Source organism: Phasianus colchicus, chromosome 1 (assembly GCF_987193195.1).
Source record: "Phasianus colchicus chromosome 1, bPhaCol1.hap1.1, whole genome shotgun sequence".
NCBI classification, from domain to species: domain Eukaryota; kingdom Metazoa; phylum Chordata; class Aves; order Galliformes; family Phasianidae; genus Phasianus; species Phasianus colchicus.
The window spans coordinates 33,888,543-33,903,900 of NC_143436.1; the positions used below are offsets into that span (position 1 = coordinate 33,888,543).

Below are 15,358 nucleotides of genomic sequence, written 5' to 3' on the forward strand. Positions count from 1 at the left end.
ACCTGATGCAACATGTCCATGTCCTTCTTATGTTGCAGACCCCAGGGCTGAACACAGGACTCCAGGTGGGACTGCATAAGGACAGAGCAGAAGGGGGCTACGACCTCCTTCACCTTACTGGCCACCCCTCTTGATACAGACCAGAATACAGTTTGGCTTTCTGGGCCACACATGAATAATCTCATGCTCTCCTCAGGCACAAGGCAAAAAAGCCTAATTAGAAGAAGCTGTAATACTCTTTACCAAGTTGTGAAAAAGACCAGTATCCACTTAAAGAATTTAAGGAATAATGTTCATCAAAATTCAAATTGGTCTGAATGCATTATACAGGGCTGCATATTCTTGAACACAGATTGAAGTCAGAGAACCAAAGCTGTCACCATAACAAACATTCTGTACCATCCTTGTTCCAGAAGTTGCTCTTCCTCAGAAGGACAAGTGAAACATGCACAAACCAATAGAGAACTGACACTGAGGACAAAAAAAATCCAAGTAATCAGTATGTATTTTACTAGTATTACTTGTAAACAGCAGCAATTCATGATGCTCTACTGTCTTAACTGGTGGGATCTGCAGGCATTATTGTAACAAATGTTAGTCTCCACAGACCTATATGTATTTCTGTGAAGCCTGATTAACTTCTGAACTAATCAAGAGTACAACCATGAATAAAATATTAGTTGTCTAAATAAAGAAGCAGAAATAAAGCTTCTTTTCCAAACCCTGAAAATAAAAACAACTACTTTGTTTGAAAAGCCTGAATTCTCCAAAACCCATACCAATTTGATTAGAACTAAATATACAGTGTAAATAAGGCAGAAACTCAGAATGAATAAGGGCTAGCAGTTAAGTTAAAAGGCACAAAAGGATCCTCGTTTTTCTCCCATAGCTGAGATGCCCTCTGTAGCCACCACACAATTACCTATTTTGGTGTGCATATGCAGAGTTGTTCTCCATCTGTCACGTTTGAGAAGCTTGGAACTTCTTTCCAACACAAAGATATTACTGTACTTCAAACTATGAGACACTGATTTCCACTAACTGGTTGGTATTCTTTCTTTATGAATCTCTTTTCACAAATGAAAGTGGACAGAGCCCTCAATTGGGAATATGTCCAGTTAACACATCCTGATCTAGTTTAGGTTTTCTTTCTAAACAGTCAGATTCAACATTCTGAATAGCTATCAAATACATCAAGAGAAAGCAGATCCTTCACTGCATTATCCTTCCAATTCGTTTCCCATATGCACTAGGAAATTTAATAAGCCTCAGACCCCTCAACTGCTGACTTTGCATTCAGGAAGGCTCAAGAGGCTCCTGGGTTTTGTAATTGTAAAACATAATTAAGACATGCAAAGTTTTGGGTCAAGTAACGGATGAGAAATCACAACAGAAAATGCATACGTACAAATAATTGGAGCTTGGATATAGAAAAAGCAGGGCACTGTTAGTCATAAATAGCAATCAATTTCAGACAGTTTCCAGGTAAGCTAGACAGTGGTTCCACACTTTAAACCTTCAGAGATTTTTTATTCAACTAATTCAAAACAGGCAAATGAAATATGTTGCCACACAAGATTCTGGGAAACAAACAAACAAACAAAAAAAAAAACAACCCATAATCCACTCAACTACTATTGTACAAAATATGAACTATGCATAGAAAAGGTTAAGAGTGAGTACTGGGTTCTAATACAGTCTGAACTGTGTGAGCAGTTGCCACACTATCCTCAGTTAAAAACCTCCTTGTGGCACCAGCAGTGTGTTCAGCTACATATAGCAGAGAATTAGCCTTCTGTTGTACAAAACAAATACTTCTCCCCATCTTTGTGACATGAAGAAAACTGCAGAACTATTAATTATGTATCTCCAGGGTACAATGACAATTAATAATGCATGACATTGTGTGACATTAAGTCCTGACTGTCACTATGACAATCCCCTGCTGCATGACTGGAGTTCCACTCACTGATGGCCTTCGGTGTTCACCATCATGTTACCCCTCAGTTAGAGGGGTAACTTCAGCTATGTGGGCAGGCACTGCCAACATGGAAGCAGGAGGATCGAGGGGTCCCACGGGACCACCTGTCTGCAGCCCATGTGGCAATGGGACAGAATTGTGCTGAGAGTGGGATGGGGTGCGGGCCACGCATCACTTCTGTGAAACATCTCTCCCCAGGTGCAACTGTGGTGAGGCAAAGCTTGGCTGTAGAGGTTTCACTCCAATGCACAGCTAAGTGCATTACCATAAGGGAGAGAGCTCTCATTCCCCTTTCTCAAAGGAAGATGGGGAGAAAATATGATGAAAAAGGGATTAAGGATTGAGATAAGTGCAGGGAGATCACTCACCAAGTACTGTCACAGGCAAAACAGATTCAGCATAAGAGATATTAATGTAATTTATCACCAATAATAACAGTCTAGATCATTGAGAAACTGAAGCCAAACTAGAAACATCTTCCCACACCATTCACCCCCTTCTACCTACTCCCTTCAAGGCAGCGCAGGAGAATGGGGGCCTTCCCTCAAGTCAGCCCATAATCTTGTCTCTGCTGCTCCTCCATGGTCACTCTGCCCCTGCTCCACATGGACTCCTCCTACAGGATGCCATCCTTCCCAAACTGATTCTGTGTGGGTTTCCCACAGGCTGCAGCTCTCCAAGCACTGCTTCACAATGGACCCATACCACAGGGCCGACCATTCAGGAACTGCTTCAGCTCTGTCCCCACATGCAGCAGCTAACCTGGCCCTCCTTCCCCATTACAAGCTCCTCTTCATGTGCTGCAGCTCCAGCCCGGGGCTGCTCATGCAGTTATCCATGGGCTGTGGCCTTCAGGCCTCATCCACTGCTGCATTATGGGCTCCTCCATGGCTGCACATGGAGATCTGCTCTACGTGGTGCCCGCGGGCTGCAGGGGAGCAGCCTGCTCCACCACAGGCCTTTCCTTAAAGGGGAGATTTAGACTGGATATAAGGAAAAACTTTTTTACAGTGAGGGTGGTGAGGCAGTGGAACAGGTTGCTCAGAGATGTGGTGGATGCCCTGTCCCCAGGGACGTTCAAGGTCAGGTTGGATGGGGCTCTGAGCAACCTGATCTAGCAGCAGGTGACCCTATTCATTGCAAGGCAGTTGGACTAGATGGTCTTTCAAGGTCCTTTTCAACTCAAATGATTCTATGATTCTCCTGGGCTGCAGGGAGTTTCCACTCCGTGCCTAGAGGACCTTACACCCTCCCTCTGCACTGACCTTGATGCTTGCAGAGCTGTTCCTCCTCTCACAGTGTTCCCTCTCCTCTCTCCCAGCTGCTTCTGCACAGTAGTTTTTCCCTTTCTTAAATATGTTCTCCTGGAGCACACGCAGCGTTGCTCACAGCTCAGCTCCACCCAGGGGCAGGTCTGTGTTGGAGCAGCAGTAGCTGGCTCTGATCTTACATGGCACTTAGCAGAGTTGCCAGGCTCAGCTCACCTCTGTAGATACCCTACTATCAAAACCTTGCCACACAGGCTCAGTACATCAGCATGGCTTTGCACTGCTCCCTTGAGCTGCACTGCTAACTGCAAGGCTGCAGTGGTGGAGTCAGTGTGAAATAACATTAAGCACACAACCTCAGATGCAGCGGCTATCTCAGTTTCATGTACTTCCAAAAACCAGGGCAAAACAAAGATGGCATAAGGCCTTCTCAAACATTCAGTGGAAAAAAGCTAAAATCTAAGGAAAATGAAGCAGATTGAGTTAAATGAAGAGACGCCAAGTTTCAGACTGCATTTTCCTCATGCACAATACTTTAAAAAAACAAAGCAAAAACTGAAGAAATCTCTCTCCTCTTCAGACGAATACTCAGTAAATCACTTCCCTCATCTCTTCTTCATCCAGTATTTCTACAAAGTGCTTCTGTACTCAGAGAGGATTTCATGTGTTACAGTGGGATGTGATGTCCCCATGAGGCTCCTACAGGATTCATCCCCTGGCTTTCTTAATATACACTTGCTAGGATGATATTACACTATGCAGTGGAGTGTCTCAAGGCTATATTTATACAGGAGGCTGGACTTGATTCCCAGAGGTCCTTTCTAACCCTTATGGTCCTATCTTTTTGATACAGATTTAACTCATTACATTTAGCACTGACTCAGACATTTTTTAAAAGTATTCGCTTCCAATGCTAACAATGCTATGTGAGGGAAAAGTACAATATTCAATGTCAATATTAAAATACAAAAATAAAATAAAATAATTCAAAATAATGTGTACTATTCCCCTCCCTCCCCCTTTTCAGTATCTTCAAGCAGCAAAAGATATATAGAGGAAAAAATCTAATTGCTAGTGTAAGACTGCCCTCTAGTAGAAAACTTTCTCCAGGAATATGCTGCTTGTTTTGGGAAAATACATAACAAATTTAAATTCAGAAGCTGTGGTCTAATAACATAGTAGAACAGGCTTTACACAGCTAAATAATGAGTGCTACAGCACCTTCAAGAGTCACATAAAAAACAGAAGTAAATTTGTTGATAAGAAGAGAAAAAACAAGGTAACAAGTAGCATGGAAATGGTACTATATTATACAGATCACTTGGCTTCTCAGTTCAGTCTCTCTTCTGGTCAAAGTATGTTAGAAATAGAGGAAAGTAAAGAAGATCTGGCATAAAAAGATTTCTCATAAGAAACTTGAAAGGAAGTGGAGATAAAAGATACAGAATCAAAGTAGGAAACACACTAAAAAAGAAGAAGTCAGAAAAGTCTGAGCTATTTCACACAACACAGTCTCATCTAATATCCAGTTGTCCCAATGACAATTCAAATGATTTAAAAAAACAAAAAAAATAGCTTACAAAAATATGCAATCAGTTTATAGACCCTATCACTATTGTATTGTAACTGTATGGTGTCTGCAATGTTATGTAACATCAAGGCTAATTAAGACATCTTTCTGATAATGAAGTTTCATGGTCCTGTATTCTTAATGCAATCTACACACACTAAGTACATAATGTTTGGAAAAGAGTACCTTCTGGGGAAGATGATTAACCGAGCAGTAAGGTGTATACAATACAGTGTGCCTTTGCTCTCCTGGGAAGCATCTGATAGTACTCAAAACTGAAAATTAACTGGACATGGGAAACATCATCGTGAACCTTTCAGTGTCCCGTGCACACTCCCAGAATATGAAAACAGAGGTAAATTCAGTACTGTTACACCCATCTGCACCAGGGACACAGAGGCACCTGATCTGTTTTCCCACAGGCTAGACCTAGAGCTTAAATGGGATATCAAAGCAGAGTTAGCATCCCTACACAGTACCAAAATGTGCCTACACAAGTTGGTATCTGTTTCAGGGTCCTTGCAGTACGCTATGTGCATGACAGCAGTACCTTTGGTGTCAAACACACCCATTGCATGGACAAAGCATGTCGTTGCTTATTTTTGTGTATTTTATATACACATGCAAGTACTGTGGACAGATATGTGCTTCACTAAAAATAATCAGTGCATACAAAAATTAAATACACTCACAGAACCAAGCACTTGTGTAAATCAACAGCAGGCAGCTAGATGGTCTCAGACAGACTTTTTTTTTTAAATAGACTATTAAAACAAATTCTATTTTGCTTGGCTTGTGTGTATACAAAACTCCTTAATCTAAACAAGTACAGGGAACAATTCTTTATCCTGGAGAGTGTAAAAAAATTGTGACAGTCTGAAGGCAATGGGGAATATAAGCACAAGGAACTGGTACAAATTATTTTAAGAAAGACTTGAAAAAGGAAAGGGCAAGGCTATTTGCAAACAGGGGTCTGAAGATGCTACAGCAATAGGGAACTATGAAGCAGAGCAAAGGGAGCCAGAGGTGAGGAAGATAAGTAGTACTTGGTCCTCAGGACCAGTCAGTGACCTCTGCAGACATCAGGTGCACTGAGCCATGGGGTTTTGGGAGACAGACTGAAGTAATCACAACCTAGTTAAAAAAAAAAAAAAAAAAAAAAAAAAGTAAAAAAAAAAAGTAGAAAAGAGGAAAAAAAAACAAACAGATGTATTTATAGAACAGTGAAGGACTAGTTAGTACTTAGGGAGAAGTTGTGTTCTCCTAACAGCAGAGAGAATGTATGGTTATTCACACTGTTCATCTTCAACACCCAGACAGGGCATTTTGAGAGAGCTAAATGTCTGAATTTAATACACAGTATGAAACATTCCTGGAACCTGAGCCCATACTTAAAAGAACAGATGAAATAATTAGTCAAGAAACAAAACAGATGAACAGAAGATGATTCTAACAGAGCATACATGGCATACATCATTCTCCCTAGATAGAGATACAGTAAGTGATCACTGAATTCAGGGTGCTGGAGGACCTTAACCTATCTATATAAACCAAGTTTGTGATAAGCAATACTGCTTCAGTAAGTAGAATCCAAAGGAAGAGTCCAACATTTCATAAAATTGTGTGACTAAACAAACAGCAATGCTGTTATCCTTGCAGTGACCTTCACTGGATAACTTAAACACAGCCATTAATCTCACAGTACTCTGAATACTCTGAAGCAGTAAATTTCTCATGATTATGTTTTCAGAAATGAAAAGGAAAATGCGAGAACTCTCCTCTGAATATTTGAACAAAAATGTCTTAGATATAAACAGCATTTTTCAATGCAAGGAATTAAAAATGAAATAGTAAAGCTAAGAAAAATGTAGCTAAGCTAAGCATTCTGTATTTATGCAAAGGTAGTTAATAGGACATAACTGGGAATGCATGAAACATTTAGAGTTCTTCTGTCATTGTCATAACATCACATTCTTTTATATTTCTTTCACACTTTTCTACTGACAAGATTCAGAAGTCTTACCGAATTGTCTTTCAGCTGCAGACCTTCTCCATTTGGGAGTGATGATCTCCGTTTTGAGTTCTTGTTTGGTGTAGAATTAGCACCTCCAGTTTTCTTCTTGACAAAGAGGACTTCACAGCTGGCTTGATCTTCATTGTGTGTGCTCTTCCCAGCATTTATTACTCTAAGGGGGCAGGTGGAAGATCAAAAAAGAAAACACAGGACACGTCCAAGTTAGCAAAACACAGAAGCCTTCACCAGTACCACATACATGACTCAAGAGACATACAGAACCATAACCCAGAAGTATAACAAATGCCAACTGAATTATAATGCTTGACTTTTGGACAAACATGTAAACACACAGATTTACGTTTGCTTATTTCCATACACCTACACTTAGCATAACAAGAATTTCTCACACAACTGTGAGTTAGAACCAATAGAATCACAAGCATGTTTACCCTTAGGCATGACACAATTTTCCATAAAAAGAGTATTTGATGGTTATGTCTGATAACATTTATACCTTCTTCTGAAACATGAGATCCTCAGTTGCTTTTCTATAGCAATGCCTGCTATGGTAAATAATGAATCTGTTGGCTAAGGGTGTGTGTTTTGTCGAGTTCTGAGTCTTGCACAAATAAAATATTGGCTCTAAATCTAAAAGTTGTTAGTGCTAAAGACACACACAAAAAAAATGAAACTGCTGTTAATCTGTTTAAAGAACAGACTTTGCTTTGTATTGTAAAAGGCAAGTTGCACCATAGTAACGTGGAAAGATGCATTGTAGGATATCTTCAAAATCAAAACAAAACAACAAAAAAGTAAATCTTCACACCTCTGCCCCAGTTGCAACTTAGAGAGCAGTTGATTTGCACCAAAAGCTTCAGGCATGCAGAAACAAGCACAAGAGCTCAGTTCTGTTCTGCACAGCCAGAGATATCCTAAGGCTTGCACCATGGCTGCTCGCTCACCTCCATTCAATACTATGAAGTAGAAGCCACCACCATTTCAGACTCCTAAGCAGAGTCTAAAACAGCGACCCACGGTACTGCTGTTACTACCACCTGTCTCAGAATTACCATATTTGAGTACATTTCCCACTTCTGCCTGAGAATCTTACAAAGCCCAACCAACTTTGCAACAGTCAGCACCGTGCTCAGCAAGACGTGCACTTCGGCAGTCTGGGCTTCACACAGGGAGAACCCATGCAGGCTGGGACCAGTTCTTACAACTCACACAAGTGTGTCTTTGTCCACAGATGCTGCCTAACCACTCCTCTTCACTGTGAGGCTTGAGGCTACAAGATATCTCTTGTTAGCAGCAGTGTTTCCACCGCTGGATAAGCAATTTCATATCAGGTACAAAATATCCTTCAAAACAACCACTGCTTCCCCAGAAAGCAAAACAGCTTGAAGGCATGTCATAATCCTGATGGCAAGTTCAAGACATACCTGATCTTTAATGTTTTGATTACAGTAAAATTTTACATAACAAAAAGCATTGATAGAGGCTGTTGGGAAGAAAAGAAAACAAAAACTGAAGGCAGGCCTGCAGGGGACTCAGCATCAGCCTGCCTGTTCTTGGGAAAATGTGATTCTGTGTCATCCTTGCTTAAAGATAAAATATTCTTTTGATTTTTTAAGAGCAACATGACACTGTGACATGCAAATGAGTACTTCTTCCTCCAAAGAGAAAAAACATGTTCATACTTCATATGTACGTCCACTACAATTAACTACTTCCAGAAACTAAGCTTCATTGCGGTGCTGATGAACATCACGCACTGCAGTCTGACAGGAGAGGGCTTTTATTTGCTGTGAACATTGGTATGCATGATACCACCAGCTGTTTGCAAATATTTCTTGTAAAGAAACATCAACTGTGGATAAAATCATTTTGTGAAACACATACAAAGCACAGATTAAGGAGCACGTAGTTGCAAGGTGCCTGTGAGCAGCTTAAGCACTCGCCCTCTACAGAGCCCAGCATTTGAACACCTGTAGATAAAATACTAACAGAATAAACTTCTAGCTTGAAAACTTAACATACAATCAGAAAGAGAAATAAAAACAAATACCAACACTTCTTTAGTTTGAAAGGCTACCAGCATAATTAAAGTATTGCAACAGCACGGTCAGCACAGTTTGATCACATTGGGAACTAACAAATACTCAGTTCAGCTGCTTAGTCTTCTTGCTGATGTTGGTAGCTGTTTTCATTTCAATCCCATGGAAAAACAAAACAAAACAAAACAAAACAAAAACAAATAAAAAAACCAAATAGAGACAAGAGCTGCTCCTTACAAAAACCACTACATTCCTTATTGCTTCCTGTTAGAGCTGCTCTGGTTTCTGAGCTTGGCAATGCTTCAGGGACTTGTAAAGCAGGAGATATTCTGATGTTCAACAGCATGTTAAGTTATGCACAATATGGTATCGTTTTAGAAAGCTCCTACCAAGAAAATTTGTCAAGTTGCTGAATACATGAGAAAGGTTCTGAGAACACAGAGATCTGACAAGAGAGCCTGGCAGGCAGCTGCTGTGAAACACCTGGCAGCTGAGCTGTGCAACAAGCACCTCCTATGACAGGCTATGGACAAAGGGAACCTGGGAAGACTGAATACCAACAAGACAAGGGGATTGCTGTGTCAGTATATTGTAGCAAGAGATGGGGCTGTAAAAGACATGTTCCCTCCCACAGTTCCAGTGGGAATTTTTCTCCATCAGAAATATATACATATATTGAAAATCTTAGCGAAGACTCAAACTAATCATGATCCAGTCAAAAGAGCGCTTACAGGCACCACAAGTCATGCAGGGTCTAGATACCAAACAGTTCCCTTCTGCTGAAATGGGTGCTTCTTTGCCCTCACATCCCATCTCACACCCCAAGTTCTGAAATAACTGTCTTTTGAAGTCCTTTTCTCTGTGCTGCTTCTTAAACCCCTTCTCGAGGCACTTCTTTCTACCAGCTTTCCAACACTGTTTTCACTGTTGTCTTTGCTCCTTGCTCTTTCAGACTAACTTAGCAAGACAAACCCCACAGCCAAATTACTTATACAAATAACAAAGCAGAACTAACAAGATGTTTATATCTCTTAAAAAAAGAAAAAAAAAAAAAAAGCTCTTAATTAGACTTCTGAATTTTTTTTTATAGAAAACTTGCCATCCCCCTTTGTCAGTAGAGGAACTGCTTCAACTTCCTAAGCTTTCCAGTTCCTTTTCATATTCATCTTTCTGTCCACTCCCCAGAACGATATTATTTATCTCCATTAAAGTGAACAAAATGAGATAAAGCATTACCTTCTCACGCTTGATAAAAGAAATACCCTGCCAACACAAACCTCTGACCATGCATTTGCCCTCACTTCCTCACTTCCATTATATCATGGACGCAGATAAGAAGAAACGCTGGAGTGAAAGGGGAGGGGAAAAAGGATAGAGGCCTATAATTCTCTACCTTTTATTCAGACACATGTTTTCAAGGAATTTTTTTCCCTTCTCTCCTCATTACATTTCCTCAAAGAACTGTTTAGTTAGACCTGTTCATAAGCATCATCTCCTTTCCTCCTCCCCCACATTATTCATTGGAGTTATCCAATCTTTTATGAAGTGCAATCCAAATAGCATACCTAATTTGGATCAGATTAGAGTATTGGCTGCCTCTACGGTGTCTAACACGCATTACTCTGTAATAAATAGACAATCCGAAGGTTTAGCCTATTGTACAGTAGTGGAAAAATACATCCCATTTTGCAAACAGGAGCCTTGTGAAGCCTGCACACACAGTAAGGTGGTGGGATTTTATGGTTTTGTGGTTCATCCCAGCAGCAGCCCAGCTTCACACCGCCGTTCGCTCACCGCCCCTCCCCACAAATGGAATGAGGGAGAGCACTGGAAACAAAGTAGAACTTGTGGATTGAGATAAAAACTATTTAGTAAGACAGAAAAGGAAAATGGAAACAAAAAAAAATACAGTGATAACCAATACGTATGCCCATCCATAATGCAATTACCCCACTGTCAACAATACGTCTCACCACCCGCTGACTGCTGCCCGGTCAATGCCCTACCAGTAGCTGCCCCCTGGCCAACTCCCCACAGCACAATGCCATGTGGTACAGAATAACCCTTCCCCTAATTCAGGCCAGCAGCCCTGGCTCTGCCCTGTCCCTTGTTGCCACGCTGTGAAGACAGTGGCTCTCCCCCATGCCAGCAGGCTGGCAGGTGTGCTCTCATCACTCAGCAACAACCCAAGCATCGGTGTGCTATTAACGCTGTCTCAGCCGAAACCAGGACACAGAGGTACTTGTGTCAACCTCGACAGACACTTCAGTACTTTACAAACTAATCTCTGGCATGCCCTCAACTGAAAGCAAATCCTCCAGATATGAGCCAGACTGTTTGACTGACTCACAATTAGCATTCTGCCGGTATCTCACAAGACCCCAAGTGGCATCTAACTGAACAAAGATGTAGGTCACACTGTGCTTCTATTCTTCATTCATTCAGCAGGGCTCCAAATCCTCTTGATGATGCCACTGATCACAAAAAATCCTAAATTTGTCTTAAAAGAACAAAAACAGTTGAGTTGAATAAGCTCAGAATAGCTTTCCAAAACTGGTTCCTGACATAAAAATAATAACAACATACAACTGTCAAGTCTTCTGAAGTATTCCCATTCGGCACTCTATATCAATACAACTACTTTCTGGACTGTCTTCAGCTGTTTTACTCCTATCTAAACCATACTTGTTAAGAATGCATTCAGTTGTATTTACTCTAGCAAAACTCCTAAGCCATGCTGTAGGAGTGTTTTACTCTAGTCCAGTTGTCAAACTATAGAAAAGTGAGTAGTCCAGTTACTTTGTTTTTGTAATCTCAGAAATCTTGCAAGGTTTTTTATTTCACATCTTGACGAAAGTTACTGGAAAGGTGAAGAGTTAGCAGAAATGCTAAATGATGCATAGCTATAGCAATGCGCACAAAAACGCTTTTTGAAATCTAAGAGCTATTAGAACTCCAAGATCTGTTCTTGCACCAGGAAAAACGTGGAAATTGGCTGCACATATACTGAATGCCCCTGCTCAGAAATAAAACCCACAGCTGGGGACCTGATGATTCAACAACATGCATTTCTCACTGACGAGGTGGCATCTGCAGGTAGGAAGCTGAAAGCAAAGAAGAGATCAAGTGGAAAGGACATAAAACCAATCTGCAAGGGTCCAACACTTCTGATAAAGCAACAGAAACTTAAGCTTTAAACAAGACACAGAAGAAATCTGTAACACCCCATCCTATCCCCCACCAGCCAGCGCCTGACAAGAGCTCTAGCCTCCTTCCTCACTGCAGCTGGGGACTTACTCCACGCTGTCACCATCAGTGTGACAGCAGCTTACATCCAACCTAACCAATGGTACAGAAATAGCACAGATTAATTAATACCATACTGTAAATAGCAGACAATGTTCCCCCAGTTTTGCTGTATAGTTTCAACCACTGTCATTTCACCAGAATGAGGATTTTTGAAGATACCATAAAAGAACACATTTTCATAACCATTTTGCTGTCTTTTCTCTCCTCCACTCTCCAACTCCACCTCCCTTTTTCCTCCCCCCTTTCTCCTCGCCTCTAGTGAATTAGCATTCGAGTGGATGCCACTGCCTTTTTCTGTGATATCTCATTTACAGTCTTAGATTCCCAGGTAGGTGGCTGTTTCTCCCCCTTCACCCACACAAGATTTATTTCTGCACTGGGAATCGACTTGAAAGAGATTTCATCCTATCTGTTTGAATTCTCCCACAGATGAAAGGAAGCTTTAGAAACAGACTAAACAATTTCATTCATTCATTACTGTAACTGTGATAATGCTCACATAAAAATCAAAATACCGACTAATATTGCCTGCTATGGGCAGAAATTGAAGCCATTCCTGAATTGTTTCTTTGAATCCATTGGGCTGTTTAAAATCTTCATTTCCTTAAACAAGTTGGAAGTGAATGCTGAGCTGAAGAAGACGAGTCTTACGATGCCCCAGTGAGAAAATATGGCTTCTCATGTCAATAATCATACAGGTATACAGGGCCAACTCCATTTTATGAACTAGCTAGAAGCTATCACATCTACCAAGCCAATCTGGACTAAATATAGGATTAAAATAGGCAGGACCCCACAGTGGAATATGATTTAAGATTAAAATACATTAAAGCAGCCAAAAACAATGCAAAAAAGAAGTTTTAAGAATTTCCAAAAACAATTTCAGTATAAATGAGCACAAACTGGTATAGCACTAGTGGCACACTATTCAGTTACACTTTCCATAAAACCCAAAATACAAAGCAACTGCAAGCACCAAGGCAGTATTGGGTCATAGTGATGGAGCAAAAACCCATGATCACTAAACAAAAAGTGATAAGCAGCAGCTCTGTCAGTGATTAGGATGCAGTTAACTGCATCCGTTCAGCAACAGACGGAGAGCCTTCAGCAGATGCTGAGCCAGTCTGGTGGGATGCAAATGTGGTTGTGATCTCACCTCAGGGCTGAGCAATCCCAGTCATGGCTGGAAATATAAATGCCCAATATTCCTTCCTCGCTCCTTCTTTCCTGGCTATCAGCACTGGATAATAAGAGGCTGCCAGAGCAAAGATGAACTCGATGCTGCAGCAGACAACCACCATTTACTTCCCAGAAAGCACAGTGAAACTGACAGAAAACAACTAAGAGTTGACCAGGCTCCTTGTAGCCCAGTTTCCACTAACATGTTGCACTGTTACCTTTTTCTTTCTTCCTCAGTAGGTTAATTTGGGTAAATATGTATCTGAAAGGTATATAGAAAGAAGTTACTCTCAAAGTTCTTCATGGATATTTCTTATCTGAATAACATAGTCTGGTGAAGTTGGTCTGCAGGCAAACATATCTGCACAAAAACCTTCAGATTTTATGCATTACTGGATTTTATTTTTTTTTTTGCTGCTATTTAGAAGGACAAAAAAAATGCCCATCAGCTTTGGCTATCGTGACGTCAGAGCTTCAAATCAGACGTGAAAACACTGAACAACAAAACACACAAAAAGGAACCTTTATATAGGAATATACATCAGCACAGTTCATCAGTCTCAGAATTGCCCTTTGGCTCCATTTTACCCATTAAGACTGACAACTCTTGAAACAGAATCATGGAAGGGCTGAGACTGATGTGAGATGATACTGAGATCAGACGGTTCACCCCCTGCTCAAACAGGGTCACCTAGAACAGGATGCCCAGGACCATGCCAGCTGGGTTTCAGATATCTTCACAGATGGAGTCTTCACTACCTCTCATGGAAATGTGCCACAGTTTAACCACCCTTACAGAAAAAAAAGAAAAAAAGAAAAAAAAAAAAGAAAAGTGTCTTCAGCTGTAAGCCTTGAAGGGTGATAGACCAGAGACCAGAGTTCTCTTATAAGCAACACTTGGCTTTTGGCTGCACATTGAGAATCATGTATGTGGATAGTGGTTTTTCATGAGAAACCTCTTTGGTTCAGTCTTCCAGCTCATGCGGAAATGAGGAACCTCATTCTTCCCTTCACTCTAATGGAGGGAAATAGCAGCTACCCCAGATCTATTCCCACCAGCTGTACAAGTCTTATGCACATGAGATTGAGGATAAATTTAAGCACAGAATCCCCTTATAAGGGGATATAAGAAAGAATGTTTGCGCAGAGGGTCTACTTGTCCCACCTTAGTTACAAGAAAAATAGACAACCACTGATTAAATTGATGCAGGGACAGCAGCCTGCCTCTAACCCCAACAGCAAGGGCCCTCCAGGCCTCACATATTCTCACTTTGCCTACAAGTTCAACACTGCTACTACTAAAACAACCACCACCCACAAACAGAACATGCAAACAAATGCTCAATTTGAACTCAAAATATTTTAATTTTATTGTAAACTCATAAGTGAATGTTTGCCCATGTCTAGTATGCTTGGAGAAAACAAGATGCCTCTTTTTTTTTTTCTTGCAATTTTATTTCCCAGAGTTTTACTTTTGAAAGCATAGCCAAAACAAACCCTTTCTTCCCAGTTAAGTGAAGTTAATGCCAGTTATATGCAAATAAAGCTCTCCTCATATTTCTACTGAAGCAAGTTAAGCATTTAAAGTAAATCTGAAAACACTGGACTATGATGCTGTAGAGCACCATCTCAGCTCTTTCAGGGTTAAGAGAAATCATGATAAATGGTTTATGCAAAACTGGCCTAAGCTTCAAAAAAAATTATCTTTCCTATTTAGCATGTGTGAAAATTAATGGCAACAGTTTGGTGATGGCAGTAATAATCCCTTTTATACAGCTGTCAACTTAAATTAGCCCCAAGCTAATCTTGGCAAGTGTGACAGAAAGCATACACATTTCCAGAGATAAGTACTAATGCTTTATTCACAATAACCCTCTACTACAGCAGGTATTGTGAAGTCCTATAACCTGAAAGATGTCAATTTACTAATTTATTCTTTAAAAGATATTATAGCAAATTATGTACATATGCAAGCAC

The 15,358-nt window shown here is 40.6% G+C and overlaps 1 protein-coding gene across 2 annotated transcripts in view; it reads right to left on the reverse strand.

The window, feature by feature from the left end:
• PPM1H (protein phosphatase, Mg2+/Mn2+ dependent 1H) overlaps nucleotides 1-15,358 on the reverse strand; it is a 133,164-nt gene that overhangs the window by 65,342 nt on the left and 52,464 nt on the right. For both annotated transcript variants that reach the window (XM_031589533.2, XM_031589532.2), the window contains exon 2: nucleotides 6,843-7,005. In XM_031589533.2, the coding sequence (XP_031445393.2) occupies nucleotides 6,843-7,005 (163 nt within the window). The remainder of the gene's footprint in view (nucleotides 1-6,842; nucleotides 7,006-15,358) is intronic.